At 34.9% G+C, this 25,696-nt stretch overlaps 1 protein-coding gene and 1 long non-coding RNA gene across 2 annotated transcripts; both read right to left on the bottom strand.

Moving 5' to 3' along the window:
* Positions 1-4,356: 4,356 nt before the first annotated feature.
* LOC145582258 (cycloeucalenol cycloisomerase-like) lies at positions 4,357-7,794 on the bottom strand. The gene is made up of 8 exons (XM_081639269.1): positions 7,629-7,794; positions 7,352-7,503; positions 6,893-6,976; positions 6,757-6,798; positions 6,195-6,305; positions 5,915-6,106; positions 5,140-5,237; positions 4,357-4,980 (listed from the first exon to the last, which is right to left on the bottom strand). Exons 1-8 carry the CDS (start codon positions 7,633-7,635, stop codon positions 4,788-4,790), a joined length of 879 nt encoding a protein of 292 aa, XP_081495395.1. The 5' UTR covers positions 7,636-7,794; the 3' UTR covers positions 4,357-4,787.
* A 4,029-nt stretch (positions 7,795-11,823) lies between these two features.
* On the bottom strand, positions 11,824-20,134 carry LOC145582257 (uncharacterized). Its single transcript, XR_014099845.1, has 4 exons — positions 19,943-20,134; positions 19,431-19,514; positions 12,383-12,947; positions 11,824-12,017 (listed from the first exon to the last, which is right to left on the bottom strand). It is a non-coding gene; the product is annotated as an uncharacterized LOC145582257 (long non-coding RNA).
* Positions 20,135-25,696: the final 5,562 nt, after the last annotated feature.

The raw sequence follows: 25,696 nt of genomic DNA, 5'->3' as shown, positions 1-25,696 counted from the left end.
ACCTTGCGGAGTGGAGTGGGGATGGCCGTTGGAAATGGTACAAACACCCTGTTCAGGCAGCATAGGTGGGCTGCTAAACACCTCCTAATAGAAGCTGTGGTTCGTGACCCACCGAAATCTAGAGTACAAAGCCAATGATATGTAGGAGTCGAACCGAGACTGGAAATGGGAGGAATTTGCCGATTTCTTGCCCAGCGACATCTTGAAGGTGATTGATTCCTTTGAATTAATTAAAAATGATAAAGCTATTGATCGAGTGTTCTGGAATGGGACAACATCTGGTGGATTTACTATTTCCTCAACTCTGAAAATAATTCGAGGAGAAAAGGAGGAGAGTAATAAGTGGGAGTATGTATGGAAACTTCCTGTTCCACAAAGATTCCGCTTCTTTTTGTGGCTTGTGCTTCATAATAGGCTAATGTCTAATGCGAATCGTTTCATTCGCAAGTTGACTGATGATCCCCGATGCTTGGTTTGTGGTGAGGTTTAGGAGAACATTGATCACATTCTGCGAAGATGCCCAATTAGTTGCTCGAATTATGTGGACAAAGTTCCCCTGTACGAGTGATGATGAGTTATTTAGCAAACCCCTGAATTTGTGGATTGAGGACAATGTACGAAAAGATAATCAAAGGGCTGCAGATTGCCCGATTGTCTTTATCACTACCTTGTGGTGGCTGTGGAGGTGGCGAAATAACCAATTCTTTGACCGAATGATGGATATCCATGTTGATCAGTTTGGCTAAGGTTGGTTTGATACAAAAGGCTCTGGCTTGGACTGACAGATTGCAAAGCAGCAATACAAGGGATAAGCAAACAATTTATGTGCGGTGGACACACCCGAGAGTAGGATGGGTGAAGCTTAACACAGACAGAGCTTCGAAAGGCAATCCAGGGGCTGCAAGTGCTGGAGGTATAATCAGAGGACACATGGGGGAGTTATATGAAATATTTACAACAAATTGTGGGGTGGCGTCGAGTACGAAGGCTGAGCTGCTAGCTGTAATAAGAGCCTTAAGCATAGCTTGGAATGCTAGTTAAACGAAAGTACAGTTGGAGGTGGATCCGGAGAGTGTGTGATCTGTGCGTTGGTGGAGGATTCTAGTTCCTCCTCTCCTCATTATCATATCACAAAAAGATGCAGAGAGCTGATCTATAAGAGTGAGTGGAGTATCGAGGTCCAACATTATTATAGAGAGGCTAATAGGGCGGCAGACTGGCAAACGAACTACGGTGTTGGTCTTTCCCCGAAACTGGTAATGCTACAGGCGGCCCCGGAGGTTCTTCGTGCGGTTTTATTGGAGGATTGGGGTGGCATGACTTTAGCTCGAAGTGTGCCTACTGTGGCAGCCTGACGCTTGGAGCTTTAGTTTGTTTTAAGTAGATTGGTTTTTGTTTTCTTTTTGCCTTTTGTTTTTTTTTTCTTTTGTGCTTTGTTTTTCCTTTCCTTTGTGTTCTGTTTTGTTGGTGTTTTTTATTATCTTTTAGGGGCTTGCCCCTCTTTAGCTTAAAAAAAAAAAATCCTTTATTTTTTTTTTGAAAAAATTCACTTTAATGATAACAACTTTGACCGATTTACCGTGAACAATACCAATTTTGGATTATTTTCTAATAATTCCATCTTTGACATTAGTTTTCCTTAGCAGACCCAACTGGTCAAAATGTGGTCAACAACCTGTTATTACAGATTACCAAGACATGTGTCAACGTGGACTGATAAAAAAAAAAAAAAAGAACTTAACAAATTTTTAATTTTTTTAAAAAATGGCAACTAACCTTCCCCCACGCTAGCCACCCCCCTGCCACCCACTCCCAGCCTGACCCTCCTGCCCCCGGTGTTGGTAACACCTAGACCCCCTCCCCTTTCCCCCCTCACCACAACACCCCTCCTCGTAACCCCTTCCCCTCCCTCGAAAAACCCCTTATAACTCCTCTACGGCCGTTGGAAACACCCAGCCACCCTCCCTCACCCCTGAAACCCTAGCAAATCTAACAAAATCTTACTATGTTTAATTTATAAGTTGAAAATTAAATAAAGTGGTGAAATTTAGTGCACCAAATTTTAAAATGTTATTATTGCTAATGTTATGACTGTAAAGTTTAATTTTTTTTTTTTTTTTTTTTGATAAATTTAATGGTACATAAAGTACATTACTTTGGTAGTATATAAGCTATACAAGTCGTTCATTGTAGAATTTTCTATAGGAATGTAATGATATTCCAAATTTTTTTGTTCTTGGAAGTCCTTACGAGAAAAATAACTAAACCATGTTGCTCATCACTAAACCACAATTAACAAAGTCATTTAGTTTCAATTGTGATTTTAATTAATTTATACTTAATTAAAAAGTATATGAGAACTCCATATCATGTTGCTCATCACTTACTTCTTCCCGACATGCTTTCATATTTATGACTATCAAAAATTTGATCGAATGATTTTATTATGAAAAATTGCATTGGGACTTTCTAATTCGTATTCTTCTAGCCTATACTAGGGATCTTCAAAGTTCAAACCACATATTAAGTGCTCGTCAATTGGCAAAACATCGTTGGAACAATTCAAGCTCAAATGTATATAAGATGATAAAGCAATAATGTCATAAAACAAACTCCATGTCTTACAACTTAACAAGTACAACAATAAGTATATGATCCAAAAAGAAAAAAGTCTAATATATCCGAGTGTACAACAATTTTTCTCAGAATAATCACGCAAGCAAATCGGATACTGACAGTCACGTTTTAAGAACCGATCACCATTGCAATAACAAAGGAAGTTATGCCTACACGTTGGAAGTATCCAAAGCAATTCTCCATTTGCAATTGAATAAATACGGAGTACATATGACACATTCTTCATTAATAAACCCTGCATGCAATTTTATATACGGTATATGTCAATTAACAATAAATATGTTAAGCTATATTTTAGGTGTGATACAATATAAAAGTCAAAATAAAATAAAGATTAGAACTTGTATTATTCACCAATTGTGTAAATCATAAAAAAAGATCCTTTTTTCCAAATTTTCACCTTAATTGATAAATAATTGATCATTTGATCCCCTCCAATAAATAAGTTTAATGCAACATCTTGTTAAATTAACTGCCATGGCATTAACTCAAACTCCGGCTTCTTCTTACCAGCGTCAAGGCCACTTTCCTCGACCGTTGCTTTCGGGTTCAGTTGGCGGTGCTCCACAAGGCTTTAATTCATTTCTTTAGACTACTGCCATGGCATTAACTCAATTGAAGCCATGTAATCAGTAGTCTCAAGAATGAATTGAAAACTCGTGGAGCACCAGCAGCTAAACCCGAAAGCACTGGTCAAGGAAGCGGCCTTAATGCCTGTAAGAAGAAGCCAGTGATTGAAGTAATGCCATGGCGGTTACTCTAACCATATATAGAGTAAGGGATACTCCCGTGGATTGATTCTCATCACCCGGCTTTCTTGTGACTTTATAAACACCAAAAAAAACTAGAGATTTCCTTAATTGTGAAATGAAGATCAAATGAAAAAAACATGAGTTATTTTGTTATTCAATGAAAAAATTGAAGTATATGATGAGTTCTGCATATCTGCAATGTTATTTATATATACTTACATATCACTAGTAAGCAAATTCTCTACGTAACAAACTCGATAATTGCTAAGAGCGTATTTTATTTCTAATTAATCTCTAAAGCTTCCTAAGTTTAGTAATTATAGTAGCAAGCTAGAGTCGTCTATAAATAAACCACTAATTAATGAGAATTGCCAATAAGATACGTATCCTCACGTTGTAATCAATATCAATATCAATTTAATTTACAAATGCGGTAAGTTGTTTGAAAATAAATTCATGAAATGTATGTCTACAATATGATGCACTAAGAATTCAATTAAAGTGATGCACTACTACTCTGTCTATAATATGTGCTTCATACTAAACTTGAGAATTTCAAATGTTCAAGATTGTCTAATAGCTGACTCGGCTCGTGAGTATGAATCACAGTAAAATTGTAAATTTTCCAGAAAAGAAAGATTAGTTCAGCAATTTCATACATAATTTACACTTTTATCTAATTACTCCATACTTAATTCAACGTAAGTCTTATTCACAAACCGAATAAGCTACATTCTTATTCGAACAATTGCACTAATAAGCTTCCCAAGATTAGTATGTAGGATTATGAGTGGTAGTGCATGATATAAATGTGATGCAATTAGGTATCATCATTTAATTAAATTCTTAGTGAATTACATTGTAGACATCCATTTCTAGAGTTTAGATTCAAATAATTTACTGCATTTGGAAATTACTCTGTACTAGAGTACAACATTTGGCAATAAATATTTAATCAGTGGCTTATTATTTGGTACAATTGTTACTCCAAACTAAAACTTTATTGAAAGTTATGAAACCCTGATTGATTGCTTGAATGTCAAATGTGTTTGTGAAAAGACGAAAATTCTGACAAAAATTGACAGTCTTAAAAGGCCATTTGATATGGAACACTCCCACACATCTTCAGCTGCTGCAGGTGATTAAGAATATACGGGCAGGAGATCGCTCAAGCACTTGGCTTTTGCCATAGAGATCTTCTGTCTGCTTCCTTAATGCTTCCAAGAATACAGTATTCTATCATATTGGCTAGCAAGGGAAACAAAAATGAAAATAGGTTGAAAAATAGTTTTTACAAGATTGGGTAATTTGGTACAAAAGTATCTTCTGCTTGTAGTCTGACTATTGTTGTTCTGCCTCTTTGGTACTAGTTTTCCATGATAGAATAATCTCGAATTCTCAAGCTGAGATTACGTGATCTGCAAACCAGGGTAGACCAGCTTGAGCACACAGCTTTTCCTCTGGAAGTGGAACTATTGGTCCCAAGAAAATGCGCCATAAATCCAGTATAATTGTGACAAGCATCGCTGCACCCAGAGCATCTACAGCAACCCTTGCTAAGTCCCACTTGTCGCTAGGTTTCTCATCAATTCTGAAGTAGTAAATTCACAATTGAAAATACATATATTTAGCAGAGGTAGAGCAGTTGCAAATGAGATAATGAGGAACTTTACTTCTGAAGGCCAAATCCAAATATACAGAGTCTTGGATAATTAAATGCAATAAATTTCAATCCACTGCATACACTCACCTCAGAAACATAGGAAAGCTTACGATGAAGTAAATTGCATAAAACAAACATCCAACTTTGTACATGGCGTCTCGGTCTACAAATTCATAATACGGAAACTGCACATTCACAAATGTAGACATTAGTCAGTAATTCACACATTCAACATGTAAGGAGCATGTAGAGCATTTACTCATTTCAGAAAGCACTTATGAGCCATAGCAGCCATAGGAGGAAATTACATGATTAATCGGTATGATAGGGCAAAACATCAGATACAGTTAGAGTAAAAGGCAATCCTATTGATCTTTATGATAGTAATCACATAAGCAATTACTAAGCCATCGAACAAAAACAATTCAAGAGGAAAAGGAAGGTGTTCTAGCTAACCCCTCTCCCCCTTTAAATAGAAAAATAAAAAAAAAAAAATAGAGATTGCTTATTGCTGAGCATTATGCGTAGTGGACCTCACAAGTACAAAAATAGAATTTCAAGAAAATACTCTAGAAGCCTATGTATTGATAATTTGATTGATGGAATGAGGAATTGTCAGAGAAGTTCACAACCAAGGTTTAGTGAGGTCCAGTTGTCTATGACTTCAGCTTAACTACATTAAAGGGGTGGAGTATCAGCTTCAAGCTAGTCAAATTAAAGGACATTCAAGAACATCGCATGCTAGTTTAGTAGATCAACCAAAACAATATGAAGAACTTGCATAAGATAGATGAACTAAGGCAATAATGTACCAATTATGATGGTATCACAAGAATAGTGAGTACAGAAAGAGTCAACATACATTTGCAATTGCTATAGTCTCCAAGTATGCAATAAAATACGACAGTGCTAGAATCCATGCACCCTCCATTATCCACCGGATTTTCTCAGGAACATCAGCAAGAGCATAGCGTAATCTTCGAAGTGTCATATTTGAAGCAACGTGGTAGAATAGAAAACAAACATGAGTCAGCAGGAAAGTTGTGTGTGGTACCTACAACAGGCAGCAAAAATTAGCAACAGCGTTTTGATGACTAAAATGATTTCTACACCAAAGTGACTATTAAGTCAGTGTGGCTCACATCATTCATCTTCCATGATGGGAAGGTATATGAAGCTCCCAACACTTTGAAGAAATAGTGGGTCCAAAAATAATTACCCACATAACTGAAGCATATGATCCAGATACTTGCCTGCAAACAGAAGAATTACAGCATCAAATATGTTACACCCTGAAGATTTCAAATTGTTGAAGAGAAATCATCAGCTGCTTTTAACATTCAATCCATGGATGATTAGAAATAGGAACCAAGATTGTAGCATAGAAAGAAAAGACTCAAAAGAGTACAGCATTTGCAAGTAGCTAACTGAGGCATAAATAGTAGAATGCCAAACTTGAAATGCAACATCCATATGCTCCAAAAACTTATATATCATAAACTTCAACTCCTCATAAACATAAACAATCAAATTACCGGAAACTATACTGTACAACTACTAGTTTTGATAATAACTAACAAACAATTGATGCAGCTTATTATTAATGTTTGATATTATTAAAGCTCGTGTTTATTAGGTGAACGACATCTTATCAAATAAGAAACAAATCAAAAGCTTTCGATATGGTAAAATAAAAAAACTAACCTTCACCCAATATCGATCCTTCAAGGGAGTACCTTCATCAGCCTGAAAACCAACATTTCAATCAACTTAAACCAAGGCATACATGATAAGAATGGGGGAAATCTTTTATGAAAAGGGTGTAGTTGCAAAATATTACCTTTCCAACAAAAAACATTGGTATGGCAAATGATGGTACAGCTGAAATCATAGCCAAAAGCAAGTACTCCAGCTCTTTAAAATTCTGTCAATAATCACATTGTATTACATAAAATTTAAACATTCAACTATCACTACTTATGGAGTACTCGAGAACAAAATCACATAATCTTGTAATCAACTTTGACTACCTATTAATTTACAATATGACATCATAATTCATAAATATCTCAACATGTCGCAAAAATCCCGTTTACATCAATGCCCTCCGCTGCGTCTTATTATTAAAATTAAATAAAATCTCTAGTAAATGTGATAAAATTTGAAAAAGTAAAGCTATCCTTAACTCAAAGTCAACCCAAAAATGCTACTAGTATATACTACAGCATTAAAAATCTAAGAAAACCCAGAAAAATTATGGCCATAAATAATGAATTAAAGTATAAATTAGAAGTAAAACCTCGTATAATTTGAAGGGGACAACAATCCCAAGGCAAAGAGTAAGCCAAAAGGGAGTGTAGAGTAGGAAAAACAATTCTCCCCATCTTTTGCTCGGATTTTGGGCCAACCATTTGCTCGGTTTAGACCGATTTGAATTTGAATTTCGTTTACCTGTACACAAAAATTTCAAAAGTTATGATTATCATTTTTCAACCAGAATTTCTCTTGAATTTTTTGTAACAAAATTGCAGGAAAGTGAAATAAGGAAGATGAAATGCGCAAATGTAGTTAGATACCTGCCATTTTGGAGAAGTTTTAGGTGGGGAAGAATAATTGTGTTGTTGAATGATTGAATCTGGGTTCTTTTGGTGTCTTAGTTCACAACTTCACTGTGAATCTGTGATGTGATGAATTTTGAGGAAGTTGGGTGTTTGATTTTCTGATGTGAGGAGTGGCTGAGTGCTGTGCGACTAGAAAAGTATCAAAATCAGACCCGGCCCAGCCCTGAGAGGTGATTTGCGCTATTGAGGGGCAATTTGGAATTTGTTATAAAAACCCGGTGTACTATACACACATAAGTATTTTGTTCTCATTTGATAATTGTTTTTCATTTAATCATCAAATGCAAAGCAAAAAATAACCAAAGGTTAGTTAGGCGTACGATACACTCGAGAGTATATAACAATCTCTCGGAGCAGTTGACTTGGGCGCCCTGAGAAAAGGGGCCTAATATTTGCAATAGCTCAATTGGTTGGATTATGCTAGCTATTTTATATTTTTATGAAATAAGCTTAAGGGGTTGGGAATTAGTTGTAGACAATTTTCTTCAAATACATTTGTATAGACGAAGTATTGTTACTCCCTCCGTTTTTAAATACTTGCTCCATTTTTTCGTGCGCGGAATTTTAGCAGAAATTGGAGAAAATAATAAAATATGGAGGTAGTGGAGTAGGTGGAAGAATAAAAAAATTGTAAAAAACAAAAGTATTGGAGAGAATTGGAGGAGAAAGAATATGAAATTAATAGAATGGCTTGTTTAGTAAATGACTTTTCATTGGCTTTTTTATTAACTTTTGGCTTTTTCATTTGGTCAAATATCCAAAATTTGTGTTTGGTTAATGGCTTTTTCAGCCAGCTGAAAAGCTGGCTTTTAAGCCAAAATGAAAAAGCTACTTGGAGTAGCTTTTGGCTACTTAAGTTACTAATAACATCCAACAGCAAATTTTACCAAACATGTTTTTAAACTAATAAAAAGTCAAACATCCATCAAAAAAGCCAATACAAATAGCCAATCAAACCAGTCAACAGCCAGCAGCCAATTGCCAAACAATAGTCAATATGATTCATGTGGGTCCACTAAGTGAGAGAAATTAATTAAATATAGTAAAAGCTTTCCAAATAAAAAAATGAAGCAAGTATTTAAAAAAGGCCGAAAAAAGAAAGTAGAGCGAGTGTTTAAAAAAGGAGGGAGTATTTTTTTTTTTTTTTGAAAACTATGATATTATACTTCAAATCGATTAAATTTTTTTTGCCTCCTTGATTTGATTGAAAACTTGAATAGTTCGTAGTGTTGAATTGTTGACCCCCATGTTATTATAATTTAGTTGTTGTTAATTATCTCTAATAGGATTTCAAGATAGAATTAATTTTTTCCCTCATGTTTGTAAGTGTGTCTATTTGAAGGTTATGTTTTCTCATTACTTGAATGTGGTTAAATTCAAATTGCTTTTACAACAAAGTAATTGAAACTTTTTATTTTTATTTTTATTTTTATTTTTTTTTATTTTTTATTTTTATTTAGTACCAAGCCACCTAATAGTATATACGGAGTACAAAATACATGACGACATAATTGTTTCACATATTGGAGGTCTTTATACAAAATTTCGCCCCAGGCCTATAATATATCAGGAACGGCCTTGGTTCGACCTATTCCGAAAATAATTCGATCAAGATTTTAACTTGTATGGACACGATATGCAAAATTGGTAATTTAGCATAATTTAGACTTGACTTGGACTCACAAGACTCAACCGAACTTGACCCAATTATCCGAATCCACACATGTAGTGCGATTGACTTATTAGGAGCAACTATAGGTGTTAATTCGAGTTACCGGTTCGAGATCAATAGAATTTTGTTAGGCCGATTCTAATTTAGGTTTGAACTTGCTAAATTATTGTATCCATGAATGTTCAATTCCGATTCAAAACACTTTTAAATTAGGTATTGCATCAGGTTAGTTTTTTACACCTATTTTTATGCACTACTCTTTTTCTTCTTCTTCTTCGTTTTTTTTACACTATTTTGCTAGCTTATATGCTCTCTTTGGTTTTTTCAGTGCAACAATTTGATTGTATTTAAGGTAGTTTGCCAATTATTTATTATTTTACTCGACCAAATGAAAGAAGTTTGACTATAACGAATGAATTATAAATACATTGAAACATTATGTATTTATGTGTAATGAGTTTGATGTTTTTTCATGTAAAGCGGTTGAGTAATTGTGTAACTCACTTAATGGCGAGACAAGTCCCACCTAATGGCCTTGAGCATATGTATTTAAATGATTTCCCTGTAGGGTATCATTTCCCTTGCTAAATTAGAGAACATTTTGGTGGTACAATAAAGATAGGTGTACCCAAAGGTGTTTTTTTTTTTTTTCTCATTTGATATAATTTTGCTCATTTTAAACAATATTAAACGAGCAGAACACTCTTGGGTGCACCTTACACCCTGGTGTATAATAATTTCTACCTGTTGAACTTGATTTAGGCTGATCTTTTGAATATATGCTTTTTGAACCTTTTCAAAAAAAAAAAAAAAAAATAAATAAATAAATAAATAAAAATAAATGAAACATTAGTAAAAACATTAAAAAGTTATTATTTAGCTATAAATGATTAAATGTACTTAACAAATTCGACAGTGGTTAGCAACTTAGCTATATGGTGAGCTCTATGTACCTGATTCTCAATCAACTTTCAGAATATTATAGACTTGGAACTTTGGAAGCACATCAAGTCATCAGATGTCCCCTATGGTCAAGTGGATAAACATGCCACCCTTTCTCGTATGGAAGCATAGAGAATAGCATGGTGCAATCTGAGTACACCAGGAATGGTTCAGGCCTAGACTCCACTATAGGCATTGACGCAAGCTGAAGCCTCAGCCTGCAGGTACTGTAGGTCAATCCAAAGGTGCCTGCATCATGCTCTTTGCCTGTAGCATACTCCATAGTTCCTCCTATTTCACTCCTGTTTGTCCCCTATTCCAGGAGCCATCAACCCGAATTGTGCAATAAGGACCAAGAGTAACCATTGTCTCTCCAAACATTACCTTTTCTTTTCCAAATTAGTGCTTGTTACTGATAAGAATTTCCCAATCGACCAAACCTACAATCGCTACATGGTTTGCATTTATAAATCATTCTCTAAAAATCTCTTCTCAAGGTCAAATGGGTAGTTGCTCTTCACAAAGACCTTAAATGCCCAAAAAACTAAAAAAGGATTGTAATGTTACATTACAATTTCATCCCAAAAACACAAAATTTACAATGGTTCTAGGAGTACAAATACAGAGTACAACAGCATCAAGAAGAAGAAGCAGCATCAAGCACAACACAAGCACTTAAGCAGTGTTAGACTTAATGTCTGTATAAAAGGCAAGAGACAACATTATTTAACTGTAATTATGTCAATATTTATTTAACTGTAATCATAAAAGGATGACAAATGGAAGAACATGGATATTATACTCCCATATGATGCAAACAAAGAGAAAAAAGGGGGAAAAATCTGCAAGTTCTACTAAAATTTACCAAGCCAAATTAACAAAACAAAACCTAAGATCTAAAACAAACTCCTAGAAATTAACTAATAAAACCTAAAATCTAAACATAAATCCTTCAACATAGCACAAATTCAATCTAGAACCTTAAAGTACCGGAGTACATGAGCAGTTTCCACTTTATTTAACCAAAGAAATTAAAGTATCACTCTTGCCTTGATATTAAGGCATTGTTCTTCAAAATAGGGGGAGTCAATCTTTGAAAGGACTAAGACATACAGCAAAATAAGATCAATTATCACCGACAAGTCGACAATGCCAAATTAAGGAGATGGATGTATGATAGAGGAGTTGGGAAGAACAGGCTATAACCCCCCTGACATGAATGTTGAAGTTATAGATTAAACATATATTTAGTATTCATAATTGTATCTTTACATGTAACATAGGTGTTATTAAGTATTCACAGGAACATCCCTGTATCTTATTGTATTCCTTTGATCCTTTAATCAACTAACATTCCTCGATTAAATCTGCTGATAAATTAAATGGCATAAAAAAGTTCATACAATCCTGTCAACAATTGACTACAAAGTAATAGCTAATCATTAAGCACGGCCAATGTCCGAAGTTTAAGCATGTGAGAGAAGGTGATGGAAAAACAGAAATCTTTACTTGGAATCTAGCACATAAGAGAGAAGATTTCGAATCAAAATAATTACGAGCAATATGAAATGAGCAGTATATGAATATATTTTGACATATATATACAACTTTAGGTCACATACAACAGGAACGTGAACTCAACGAGGAATAAATCTCTTACAACATAAGTGTTGAAAAGTACTGCTCGAATTCCTGATCAATTGTTGGCTTCTGTCTACCCATATCCGTCTCTGCATCCAAACGAAATATTGCCTTAGAATAAAATATTTAAGTTCTCCATATATAAATAGGTAACTGAAAAACTAACAGTTATGAAATTAAATTTAGTAAGACATAAGAGTCCGCTACCATTGTGATTCTAGATTGTGCTTCCTAAAAGAGTAAAGGCTAAACAGCAAACATGTTATTTTCTGTGAAGTGTGAATCCAGATCAAACCTTTCCTCCTTATTTTTGGCGGTAAGAACTCAAGCTAAATTCTACTAAATTATGTTCAAGGCTTTAAAGAGTTTAAACACAGGAGTTATGTGCAAGGTATTAGAGAGTGAACATGTTACACTTATTCAATTTTTCTCTTATAAAGAATGACTAAATTACCTCCATCAGCAATCCACCTATCTGACGACGGAATCCCACTGGAGGAAAGTAACCCTTCAAGTTGTTCATAAACATTTGCCTTGCTGTCCCTATAATACTGTGTATCGATGCACTCCTCCAGACAGTCAACATCATACCACCCAATAATACTCTCCTGATGAGGAAGATGGTTTTCTTCCATATCATCCCCTTTGGCATTGAAAATTCTACTCTCTAGTGAAAGGGAATCAATTCCGGATGTGACTGGTCTTGAAATTAGCCCAGGAAGTAGAAGCTTCATCATATGATTCCGTCATTCGAAAACCTGCATCAAAATTCAGTTCTGTAGATGACTGTGAACCCCCAGGAAAGCTATTGCTGTCTTGAGTTGATTCAACTAGCATGTTAAGTACTTCTGAATCCTCTTCATTTGCAGATCGTAATGATCCACATTCAGATTCGTCAGCTGCCTCATAGCATACATGCTTTGGTGCAGGCAGGTCCAAGTCTTCAGCAGCTACAGCTGACTGCTTTCTTTTCTTCAAGTTGGAGCCAAGAAGTTTCATTTTCTCAATTTAATGAAGCTCTGGATAAAACAACCAAGATTTAAGAATCCAAACATCTATCACTAAGCTCAAGGAATGTGTAGAAATGTTAATATTGTCTGCCTGGAAAGCACTAGAAATGCAACCTGTGTAATCAACCAGCTACAAACACGTGACAACCTAATTGGTTGAAAGAAACAAAGACACTAATGATCTTGCCACATAAAGTGCTGGGATTTTCACCATTCATCATATGGCAGTATGGCCTATGACTTTAAAAATTGTAGCTCAGTCAAACATAAAATAGCAGATGATCATATCATATCATATCATCCTTAGCAAACTTCAAGATTCTTCCATACAAAGAATTATATAGGGCCTTTGTTGATATCCCACCATGACTTTACCTCAAAATATGCAATTTGTGCAAATTTTATATATAGAAAAGCAAATGTTTCATACCCCAACATTTGTTTTCTCCTTTCATTGATTTTTGCAAATTCCATCCTCTTGAGTTTAAATTTTAACCTCAAAGCTTGTTAAATTTCTATAAAAAGTACAAGATTATCACTACGTGACTAAGATACCCCAGCAATTGTTTTCTCCTTCAATTTCAATATTAGTGACAAGATTTTCACATATGAAGTACTAACCAAGATGACATCTCTCCTATGCCAAGCAATGTTTAGCTTTCCAGCCGTATTCTTCTTTCAATCCATGAACTGGAACTCCAGCCTTTAATTATTTCCAAATAAAATAGGAAAAACAAAAAAATAAAAAAAATAAAACGGTGGATTCCGAAAGTGAAGGAAGACTGCAGCAACCCTGGAAACAGAACCCCAGCATTTTGAAGGTGGTTTTCGTCACTTTTCTTATTTATGTTAATGAAATGAAAATTATAATCAGCCACACAGTAATGGCCAGTAGTAAATACAAGAATGTGGGAGTCAGCAGTGCTTTAAGAACATCTTGTAATTCATGAGCATCCCTAGGATCTGATCTAATCTATTTTTGTAACATCTCACTCTCTCGGCAACACAATAGTGGGCTAACTCAACTTTCAGATGCATGCAAGCCTACTAAAACGAGCAACACAAAGATGACTACAGAATGTGTCAAAGATTATATTGGATGAAAAAAAAAATCACCACGATTTAGTATAAACAATCCTAGACCACCAGCTAGAAAGCTCACAAGTTCCATTGCTTAATTTATCATCTCACCAAACCAGCATGATGGCTAGTACTTGAACAACAAAAACCCCTGACAATATCCAAATAAGCAACAGCGAACTAGTCAAGAGGCAAAACCATGAGAATATTGATCATATATCCAAGAGTATGTAGCAACAGCCATTCAAGTGCTTGGCTCAGTCTACTGCATATTAACAATTAGTTCTAAGTAGAAAGGACTTTAGTCTAAGGGAAGCTCCTAATGCTGTCATCATGACGGAAAAGAGATGTGGTGGTTCAGATAAGCTTAGCAGCACTGCATGATATTAAACTTTACCAGGGAGAAAAAAGAAGATTTTGAAGAATGGAAATAGAGTCCTGTGATTCCTGTCCGATGGAAAAATAAAAGTCCCAACTAAAAGAAAAAATCCCCGGGGGTATCTTTGTGGCATTTGAGTCTATCTTTAATTGGGGTTGAGCAGCAGAGGCCAGAGGCTGATTCTTATATCAACATGTTGGTAAACCTTAATAAGGAATTTGATTGTTGAGAACATAGCCTTGTAGCAGTAGGTTTTCAAGCTCTCTTTATAATAATCAATCCATGACCTTCATTATAAACATTAAGGGAACTTTTCAGATTTTGTAGGTAAGGTCACAGAGAGAGCAATAGTCCATCACACTATGAACTCATAAACGGCATAATTTGTCTCCAACAAAATATGATTACCACAATATTTAATAGCCTGCTCATCCAGGATAACACCAGCAAAATGAAGGCATGTGTATGCCACTATGTCCAACCAAAGCACACTCCTAATGCATCTCAGTTTCAAACTGAGGTAGAGGATTGAAACAATAGCCATGAATACTGAGTTCCATGAACAGGGGAAAGATTCAAAAAACACAGACACATAACACAGCTTTGGCCTCATTTCTTAAAGCAATCAGGTAATACTGTAATACATAACTATCTCCGTCCCTATTAGTTTGCCCCATATTCCATTTTGAAACGTCCATTATTATCAATATAAACCTTTTTATTCGTACTTAAAAGAGGTAATACAATATCATTCCATGACTTTCAGCAGATTTCAACCTTATATGAAATGGCTGCTAACATTGAATATTTAACTTGATTATAAACAGAAATCTATTGGAAGACAGCAGAATCATACGATTGATGAGTACACTTTCACCAAAAGTTCTTCAGTCTACTCTACTAACTTCAATTCCAATTTGACAAACAATAATTTATCGTAAAATTTTACCTAAACCCCAAGTTAAATACTTTAGTGGAATCTGCAACGCTTCAGCTACTCATACATAAAACTTTATAAACTCATCCCATACCAGTTAATCAGATGAAGCCTGGATCAACCCCACATTTTACAAACATATGGACTCTTTTTGTATTTCCATTACACAGACAACATATGTCTGTTGGTACAGTACTTCGGAGAATACATGCTGTTTGAAGCTTTCGCTTAGTTGACACAAACCTATAAACGACATAGTAAATGATGTGTACAAGACTACTAAATGATGTGTACAAGACTACTATTTCAAAGGTAGCTAGTCGATGTCATGATAAAATGAAAAGGCTGCTGATTGTATAGACAATACTTAGCACATTAAGATTTAAGAATCACCTTTTCAATCCTTCCTAGAAGGCAAGGAGAAGATGATACTTTTGCTACGTAGTATTTATAGTACTTGTTGGTCGTAGCCTCAATAGTATTTAGCACATTAAGAGTCACCTTATCAATCCTTCATAGTAGCTGTGCCCCCAACCTCCCAGTAAAAATTCAGTTTATGCTGATAAGGAGTGATATACTCAAAGTCAAACATTCCATACTTATGTTCCTTGATCATAGAAATATGATTGTATATTCTAGCCTTAATTTTAGGGATATTATTCAATCTTCTAGTTGTAAGCTATTTATGATTTTATCTTCCATAATTGTAGGGATTTGATTGCATAGCTTAAGCCTCATTGTAACAGTATAAATATTTGTGATTAATCAATAACAAAAACAACTTCTCCCAATCTCTTTTCTATATGGTATCAGACTAAGATCCATCCAACTTATACCTTCTTGCTTCCTTTAATTTGTCACATGGCAGTGATAAACCCCACTCCTACCAAACCTTTTATCTACCTTAACATCAACAACACTATCAATTTCAATAATTCCTCATCCAACCACTCCTCCACCACACAATGGCTTCTTGATAGTGGTGCTTCTCACCACGTCACACCAGACCTCAACAATCTCTCCTTCCACACTCCTTACAACGGCACACACAAATTAGTCGTTGGTGATGGTATGGGCCTCAAAATTACACACTTTGGATCTATTTCTTTATCAAACTCTCTTCAACTTAATAATGTTCTTGTTATCCCTGCCATATCTAAAAATATAATTTCTGTTTCTCAACTTTGTCACGATAACAATGTCTGTGTCATATTCTCATCAAATTCCTTTCTTATAAAGGATCTCACAACGAGGGTATCTCTCTCCCAAGGGCCCGTTAAGATGGGCATCTATGAAATTCAACCTCATTATCCTAGAGTATACACAGGCACAAAAGCCACTTCTCTTGATTGGCATCATCGTTTAGGGCATCCGTCTCAAAATGTTTTTCGACAACTTATCTCTAAAAATGAACTCAATGTTTCTAGTATTTCTACTCTAGATTGCAATGCATGTGCTTGCAACAAAAGTCATCGTCTTCCATTTTCTATTTCTTCTATTAAGTCTAGTATGTCTATACTAACCTATGGACATCTCCAATCTATTCTCATGATGGTTTCAAATACTATCTAATATTTGTTGATCATTACACTAAATATATCTGGTTATATAACCTTAAACAAAAATCAGACACTAAAAATATATTCATTCGATACAAAGCTCTGGTTGAAAAATACTTTCAACTACCTCTCAAAACTCTCTACTCGGATCATGGAGGCGAGTATGAATCCCTCCACAACTTTCTGTCCATTGATGGGATATCTCATCTAACTACTCCTCCATATACACCTCAACACAATGGTTACTCAAGCTCTCAAAAGCCTAGTTTGGCGAAACGCAATGGATGAAGAAATTATTGAAAGAACAAAACTTGGGATCTTGTTCCTCCCTCCCCCTCACAAAATGTAGTAGGGTGCAAATGGATTTTCCGCATCAAGAAAGACAAAGGTTGCAAAGTCATTCAATACAAGGCTAGGTATGTGGCAAGAGGTTTCAACCAAAGGGCGGGTATAGACTATGGAGAAACTTTTAGTCCCGTTGTAAAACCCGCAACACTGGGGCTTATTCTCTCCCTTGCCGTGAATAATGGTTTGCCTCTACGCCAACTTGATATTAACAATCCATTTCTCCAAAATACCCTCACCGATGATGTCACCACCATCCAACCCCCGGGATATAGTGATCCTAAAAATCCCACGCATGTGTGCAAGCTAAACAAAGCTCTTTATGGTCTAAAACAAGCCCCAAGAGCTTGGTATAAAGAATTGCGACACCACTTGGTTCAAATGGGCTTCAAGAACACTATCTCGGACTCGTCATTATTCACGTTTCACAAAAATGGTAAAACAATTTATTTGCTTGTCTACGTCGATGACATCATAGTGACAAGTAATACACCTTTATTTTTGGAAGAATTTATCAACAAACTTGCTGCTCGTTTCTCACTTAAGGATTTAGGTGAGTTATCATATTTTTTGGGAGTTGAAGTTATGCCCCATCCTAATAGTCTTTTCTTGAGTCAAAAGAAGTACATCACTGAGATATTATGCAAAGCCAATATGGATGAAGCTAAACCAGCTGCTACTCCTCTTGTAACGGATCCTCCATTGACCATTCATGGTGAGCCACTATCGGATCCTACTCAATATCGACAACTGATTGGTAGCCTCCAATATCTCGGACTAACTCATCCGGACATTGCTTTTGCCATTAACAAGTTAGCTCAATATATGCAAAGGCCAACTGATCAACATATGCAAGCATTATATCGCCTACTAAGGTACCTTCGTGGCACACTCAACATGGGCTTAACATTGCATAGATACTCCCCACTCACTCTCCATGCTTTCTCAGACGTCGACTGGGCTAGGGATAAAGGTAATTATATCTCCACAACAGCATACATTACTTATTTGGGCAGAAATCCCATCTCATGGTCCTCTAGAAAACAACGTACAAGGGCAAGGTCCTCTACCGAAGCCGAATATAGAGCAGTTACAAATGCTACGGCTTAATTGTTGTGGGTACGAAATTTGTTTCAAGAAATTGGTCTTCATGTCACAACTACTCCAGTCATATATTGTGACAACGCTGGGGCTACATATGTAAGTGCAAATCCGGTTTTCCACTCCAAAATGAAACATCTAGCTCTATACTATCATTTTGTTTGAGAAAATGTCCAAAGTGGCGATCTACGAGTTGCATACATCTCCACAAATGACCAGCTAGCTGATCCACTCACCAAACCCCTTCCTCCAGAGCAATTCGGTACATTAGTCAGCAAAATTGGCCTCTCATCTTGGCCGCCCATTTTGAGGGGGCGTGATAAGGAGTGATATACTCAAAGTCAAACATTCAATACTTATGTTCCTTGATCATAGATATATGATTGTATATTCTAGACTTAATTTTAGGGATATTATTCAATCTTCTAGTTGTAAGCTATTTATGATTTTATCTTCCATAATTGTAGGGATTTGATTGCATAGCTTAAGCCTCATTGTAACAGTATAAATATTTGTGATTAATCAATAACAAAAACAACTTCTCCTAATCCCTTTTCTATATATGCACGACATACTTGATCCGAAACGGCATCTATATACTCATGTGATGCAATACCCTCTAGAAAGTTTGCACCCAAACGATTGACACACTTGTGAGACATGATGGCAAAAACTACCCCAGTTTTTAGCACATGAAAAATACAAGCTTTAGATCAACTACAGGTAAGTGACCTGTTTTCAGGATAAAATTCTATCTTATAATCACAAAATATCATGCTTTGAAATAATATTGCCATAATCTAGTATGCCACATTAGAATGAATACTCGAACAAATCCTTTTTCTAACCAGGAAACGAAATATAAAGCAATACATACTAATTTTGATAAGTACAATAATACAGTAACACTTTACAATAACAAGGAGTATAATAATGATAATTCAGAATACAACAACAACAACAACAACAAACAAAGCCTTAGTCCCAAAATGATTTGGGTTGGCTAACATGAATCGTCATAAGGAATTTTACTATATAAAAAGGGACATAACAAGATATTCAGAATATATATAAAAAATTCAAAACTTTACCCCTGTAATCTGCCATGAATATGCTTGTTTGAGATTAAATTAACAGTTCAAAGATATCAAATTCGCCGCAAATCACCTTAAACCCTGCAAGATAATTCAATACAAATTATTAGGAAAATCTATAACTAATAGTCTTATACGAAGTACTAAAACAAAATCAGTTGACATCTAAAATTACTCGTACTTATGATTATTTACTAATCCATACACTTTTATTGCAATACTACAATACATTTCGTAACACTTTCATTTGAATTTGCTTATTAAAACATTTTTTTTTTCTTTTTCATTTGTATTGAGTTTTTTTTTTTTTTTTTAACCATTTTGTGATATGTACAATCTTTAACATGAGTAATATACACATGAGATTAAACATTCTCTTACGGACAAATGATATTTATAAATATTTTCGTGCATCGCATGAGTACTAACCTAGTTCCCTGAATAATTTAACGAAAATCAAAATCACAAGCATAAGCAAAGAAAAAAAAAAAAGTTTAAGCTCACCCCACCTTGTGAATCTGGAGTTTAAGTAAACAGTTGTCTTCTGCAATTGAATTTCAAAAACCAAGATGTAGCTAGCAATCGAAGAAAGGAGAAATTGGGGATTTTGATGGAATTTCGATGATGGTGGATTACTACTTGTAAATATTGAAGGTTGCTTACGATTAATTACGATATCTAGTGGACTGTTCCCTCAGTCCCTCCCACGTGAATACCATGTGATTTATGGATTTTTTTGGGACAAAGATTTTGGGATTTGAGATTTAGGCTCGTTCTGCGCTGCTCTGCTCAAATTAAATATGCTCTGCTTGCTCTGTTTAAAAGAATTCTGCTCTGCTCTATTTTTAAATAATAATTAATATTTAATAACAATAGTTAATATTATATTAATGATAATAATTTATTATTTTGAATAATTATAATAATTATTAATATTAAAAATATATTTAATAATTATTAATATTAATAATAGTTAATATTTATTAATCATAATAATAATTATCAATAATAATATTTAATAATTCAAACTATTAAGAATTAATATTTAATAATATTATTAATTAATAATTTCTAATAATTATAACAATTCTTTCAGATAAATAAATAATAATAATAAAAATTAATAAACAATTTCTTTTTATAAACATTTGATATTAGAATCACAATGTGTAGAAACATTTTATGTGGGTATTGATTGTTAGTTTATTGAGTTGAATTATTTTTCAAATCTTTTCATACAATTTAAGAATTAAAAAAAAGAGGTTGTTTTCAAGTAGTACTTTGTATATCATTATTATTTTGAGGGTTTAAAATATATGATTAAGACAAATTTATAAGTAAAATCATTATTACTCATTAAATCATTTTATTTTAAAATTTTTGTGAAATAAATATAAGTAAACCGTTGTCTTTTATCTTTCTACTATTAACATATGTTAAATATGGTACACATTTATTTATGTTTTCACTCACCTAAATCAATGGTATATGCACTTAATAATAATAATAATAATAATAACAACAACAACAACAACAACAACAACAACAACAACAACAACAACAACAACAACAACAACAACAACAACAACAACAACAACAACAACAACAACAACAACAACAACAACAACAACAACATTAATATTAATAACATTAATAATAGTATTAATAATAATGTTGAAATCTGCTCTGCTCGGCTCGGCTCTGCTCTGCTATCCTGAAATCTGCTCTTCTCTACTTTGCCCAGAAACTCAAAAGAACAGGGTCTAACTCTACTAGAGTGTTTTTGGTGCAGCCACACGCCAAGTCAGCAAAAATAACGGACTCTGACACGTGCATAATGGGATTATTATTCACGCGCATAAGTAAAAATTGTAGGGGTTATTGGCTTTGTCAGGGTTATTTGTATTTTTCGGGGGTTACTTGTATTTTTTTTTTCATGGGTTACTAGTATGGATTACTTATTCAGGGGTTACTTGTATTTTTTTTCAGGGTTACTTGTATGGGTTAATTCAAAGGTTACTTGTATGAGTTACTTATTCAAGGGTTACTTGTATGAGTTACTTATTCAAGGGTTACTTGTATGAGTTACTTATTCAAGGGTTTCTTGTAGGCCCTATACCAAACCAGTAACACCCTACCCCTGACTAAACCAGTAACACCCTACAAGTAACCCTTGACCAAACCAAAATACAAATACTCTATAATATACTCATATTTACTATTGCTGTTTCTGTTGCTGAATTTTTGACTAAGAATGTTCGATTGACGATTTCACGAAGAAAACGAGCTCACATTTCTCCGGTTCTCATCGATTTCGCTACTTCAAATGTTGTTGATGATCTTAAGGTTAATTAATCGCAATTTTTCATAGCAATTTGACACCCAATTTCTACAATTTCGGGCTTTAATTGCAGCAATTTGGCAAAGAGGAAAGAGAAAATGGGTGGAGTAGAGATATGGTTGTTGGTGATGTGTGGTCTGGCTTGGAGAAGAAGCTAAGAAAAGAGGAGAGAGAAAATGGGTGGAGTAGAGATATGGTTGTTGGTGATGTGTGGTCTGGCTTGGAGAAGAAGCTAAGAAAAGATGAGAGAGAAGACTTGTCGTATTTTGTAAAATAATAATAATAATAATAATAATAATAATAATAATAATAATAATAATAATAATAATAATAATAATAATAATAATAATAATTGTGGCTAGCCACACCGTGTGGCCAGCCACATACAAAAATTTGTGTAATTCTACTTGTCACAACTTGACCAAATTTGCTGCGTACAATCATACGTAAGATGGTAAGAGACTAAAGTCTAAAGATCTAATGTCTGTTTTGCTTTGCTTTGCTTTATTATGTTGAAATATGTTATGCTCTGCTCTACTATGCTATTACATATTCTACACTGTTGAAATCTGCTCTCTTCTACTAGAAGCTTTAAAGAATAGGACGTAAGTGGTCTAAGGTTAAAAACTTCAAACCTTGTACATTACAAATTATTATTATTATTATTATTATTATTATTTTTTTTTGTGTGTGTGTGTGTGTAAAAATTTGCTTAAAATAATCCAAACTATTATCGGTGTGTTCAAATAATACAACCTAAGCTATTTACTATCAGCATCACCACCTTTTAGAATATTTGGGCAAAATAGTACACCGGCCATCTGGGTATCTCAAGGACTATAGCGTACACATGCTCTCTTGTATTTAATAATGATTGTAATATCACTCATGATTTCTTTGAAGGAACTTAATATACTACTCATACCAACAAGATGTATCTTTTTTTAGAGAGCTTGTATGTTAAGATACTTCTTAGCTAAGCGTGCTTGGCTGAGAGTAGTCTTGGGATGGGTGACAATCTGAGAAGTTTTCCTAGGGTGCGCATGAGTGAGGACAAAATGCGCCGGGGTGTTACACTGATAATTTCAACAATTTCACAACAGAACACTCTTGCAACATCGCTTAGCTCTAGCAAAAAGGATATTGTCATCACTAGAAAATAAGTGGGAAACCCGGGGAGCACCTCTACAAACTTGAGTACCATGAATCAATCTCTCATTTGCCACCTTTGTTAAGAGCCTCGAAAAGGTCTTTACACAAAGGAGAAATAAGTAAGGTGATATAGGATCCCCTTACTAGAGACCCCTAGATGACACCACTCACATTGTGTCACGTACAATACCCTGTGTAATTGCGTATAACCTGGTGTCATGGTGCATTGCCACCTATCGTGACGTAGTTTCTCATCTTATCCTAAATTGCATCGCAACGAACACGTCGCATCTCTGCGTGCTGCAGTGCACGTCCAACTTCTATATCTTTTTTCGATTTTTAGTTTATAAATATTGACCTACTTTCTAATATTCGACATGAATTTGATGACCTGATGAGACGACTTTGACATGTCAAACCGAGACCATTCTAAATATCGTTTTCATGAACCCGAGACCTGGACGTAATAGTTCCACTATTTTAGGGTGTTGTTTGGTTGGATGTCGATTTCCTTTGAAATTGAGTTTCCCAGGAAGTATTAAAATGAAGTTGTGTTTGGTTAGTAGGAAATAAGCTAGGTAAACATGTAAAATAGCTAGCAATTCCAAGGGAATTTACTCACCAATCAACTCCCCCCTTGGTGAGTTGAATTTCTTAGGAAGTGCAATATCTTATAATATTAACCAAATACTTTAGCTTAATTCCTAGGAAACTAATGACGGAAAAAATTTCCCGTGAAATATAAATTTTCCATGTGAACCAAACAAGACCTAGGTTATCTATTAAAGTAATTCAAAACTTCGAAATAAGATCCGAAGGTGTTACCTTTAGACCAGGCGTAGTGGTATAATCTCAAGGGATACACCAATTTTTTCAACCTTTGTATATTCTTTATTTTAATTTATTTCAATTTGATTTTGAAGTTTTTTTTTTAATAGTAAAAAAATTCATTAATAAATAGTCATAGGTCATCTACAAAAAAATTCGACTTTAACAAATAAATGAGATATTGAATCAATTAAAAATTTCTTTTATAAAAACTACAATCATCGAGTAGATCTTGTACTGTAGAACATCTCCGGCTTATATAGCTGAAATATACAACCTTGTTGGAGAGACAATCTAATGATCCTTTGTAGCCGTGAGGTTGTTTTCCTTCTGTTTTATCTAATTGTATTCGAAAGCTTGATAACCCTTGCGATCTCGCATGATTTTTCACCAACGAAATAATTTCACGACACTCCATTAAATCTATTATCTTGGATTCAAACTTAAGAAGATTCTCCCACGAAAAAAGGAGATAAACCTTGTGATAGGAATGTTGTCCTTCAAACAAGTGTATTATTCCGATAGAGGGTTAGGAATTATTAAAAAGCTAATTATTCGGTGAGGTCAAGTGATCGGAATGCCTAGCTGGAGGCTGCTTCCGATCAGTAATATTAATGCATAATTAATATTACAGTTTAATCTTGACTAAACCTTTTGGGTCACACCCAATCAAGTAACCGATCCAAGAAGCTAGATGAATTAATCCGAAGGAATTAATGAGCATTAGAGTATTATGACCAAAGACGTCGGATATCGAGCTAACGGATACCGAGCTAAGAACATCAAAACTGAGCGTCTCAAGTCGAGTCGAATTTTGGAATCGACGAGACAAAAAATCAAACAACCAACAAGTCAAAATATAGCTCTAACCTCGCGTTGGCCTAGCCAATCGAGAGCTAGGCTATATGTGCTAGCTAGCCATAGCCGCAAGCAAGGCCGCAAGCACAGCAACCCTCGAGGGTGCTGGCTGGTGCTTGTTGGTCGAGCTTGCAAGCTAGCAGTGAAGGATTTATGTCTTCGTTAAGTGCAATTACTAGATATATAATGGATCGAATTATGGAGATAATTAAGTTCGTTCTTTTGGGTCGTCATTATTTGTTGCTAGACGTGATCAATGATCTTTGGGCTAGTCAAATAGTCCAAAACCCAATAGAATGGATCCTATAAGGTCACACAAAAGGGTGATGGATTGAACAAAAAAAAGAAGCCCATTATTGGGCCTCATGGAGTGGCCGGCAATATGGGTTGTAAAGGGAGAGTATTGTGGGCTTGGTTTGGACTCTAAATATACATATGATGTATAAATAGAGGCCTTGCCTAGGTTTTGATATAACACAATTAACAGTCAATTGAGAATAGACTTGCTAACAACCAAACCCTAGCCTCACGCACATACTCTCTCCTCTTCCCTCATGACTGCACACGCCGGTGGTGCGTGTGGTGCACGGTGGTGCACAGTGGTGGTCGTGGTTGTTCGTGGCTCGGTTTTCTCCTCCACTCTCCATAGAAGGTGGTTCGAAGTGTTCGTGCCCAACTACCTAGCAATATTGGAGGTTCAATCCTATCTCGTGGACTAAGTAGAGGAGCAACACTTGGGACTCTATTATCTCCCTAATTGATAGTCAATCGCTTGTGGAAATCACGCGTCAAAGGTATGTATTATGTGATTCTTTATGTGTTATGCTTGTAGATCCTGTTTAGGTGCGAACGAATATGATTCGTGAAATTCCGCTTAGAGTACCTAAATCCCTACAGTGGTATCAGTTAGCCTCTTGCATTTACGCATATTGATCATAAATCTTTGATGTCCACAAATTTTAATTCAACTAAGAGGGAGAATAATTTAATTATGGTTCAATATTTATTTTAAATGGAGAGTTATAGGTTTGGAATTGTTTAAATATGATTTAAATTGCTCAATTCTTCCTAGCAAAATCCAAAT

The sequence above is a fragment of the Chenopodium album genome, chromosome 15 (assembly GCF_948465745.1).
Source record: "Chenopodium album chromosome 15, dcCheAlbu1.1, whole genome shotgun sequence".
Taxonomy (NCBI): domain Eukaryota; kingdom Viridiplantae; phylum Streptophyta; class Magnoliopsida; order Caryophyllales; family Amaranthaceae; genus Chenopodium; species Chenopodium album.
This window is presented reverse-complemented; position numbering and strand designations above follow the sequence as displayed.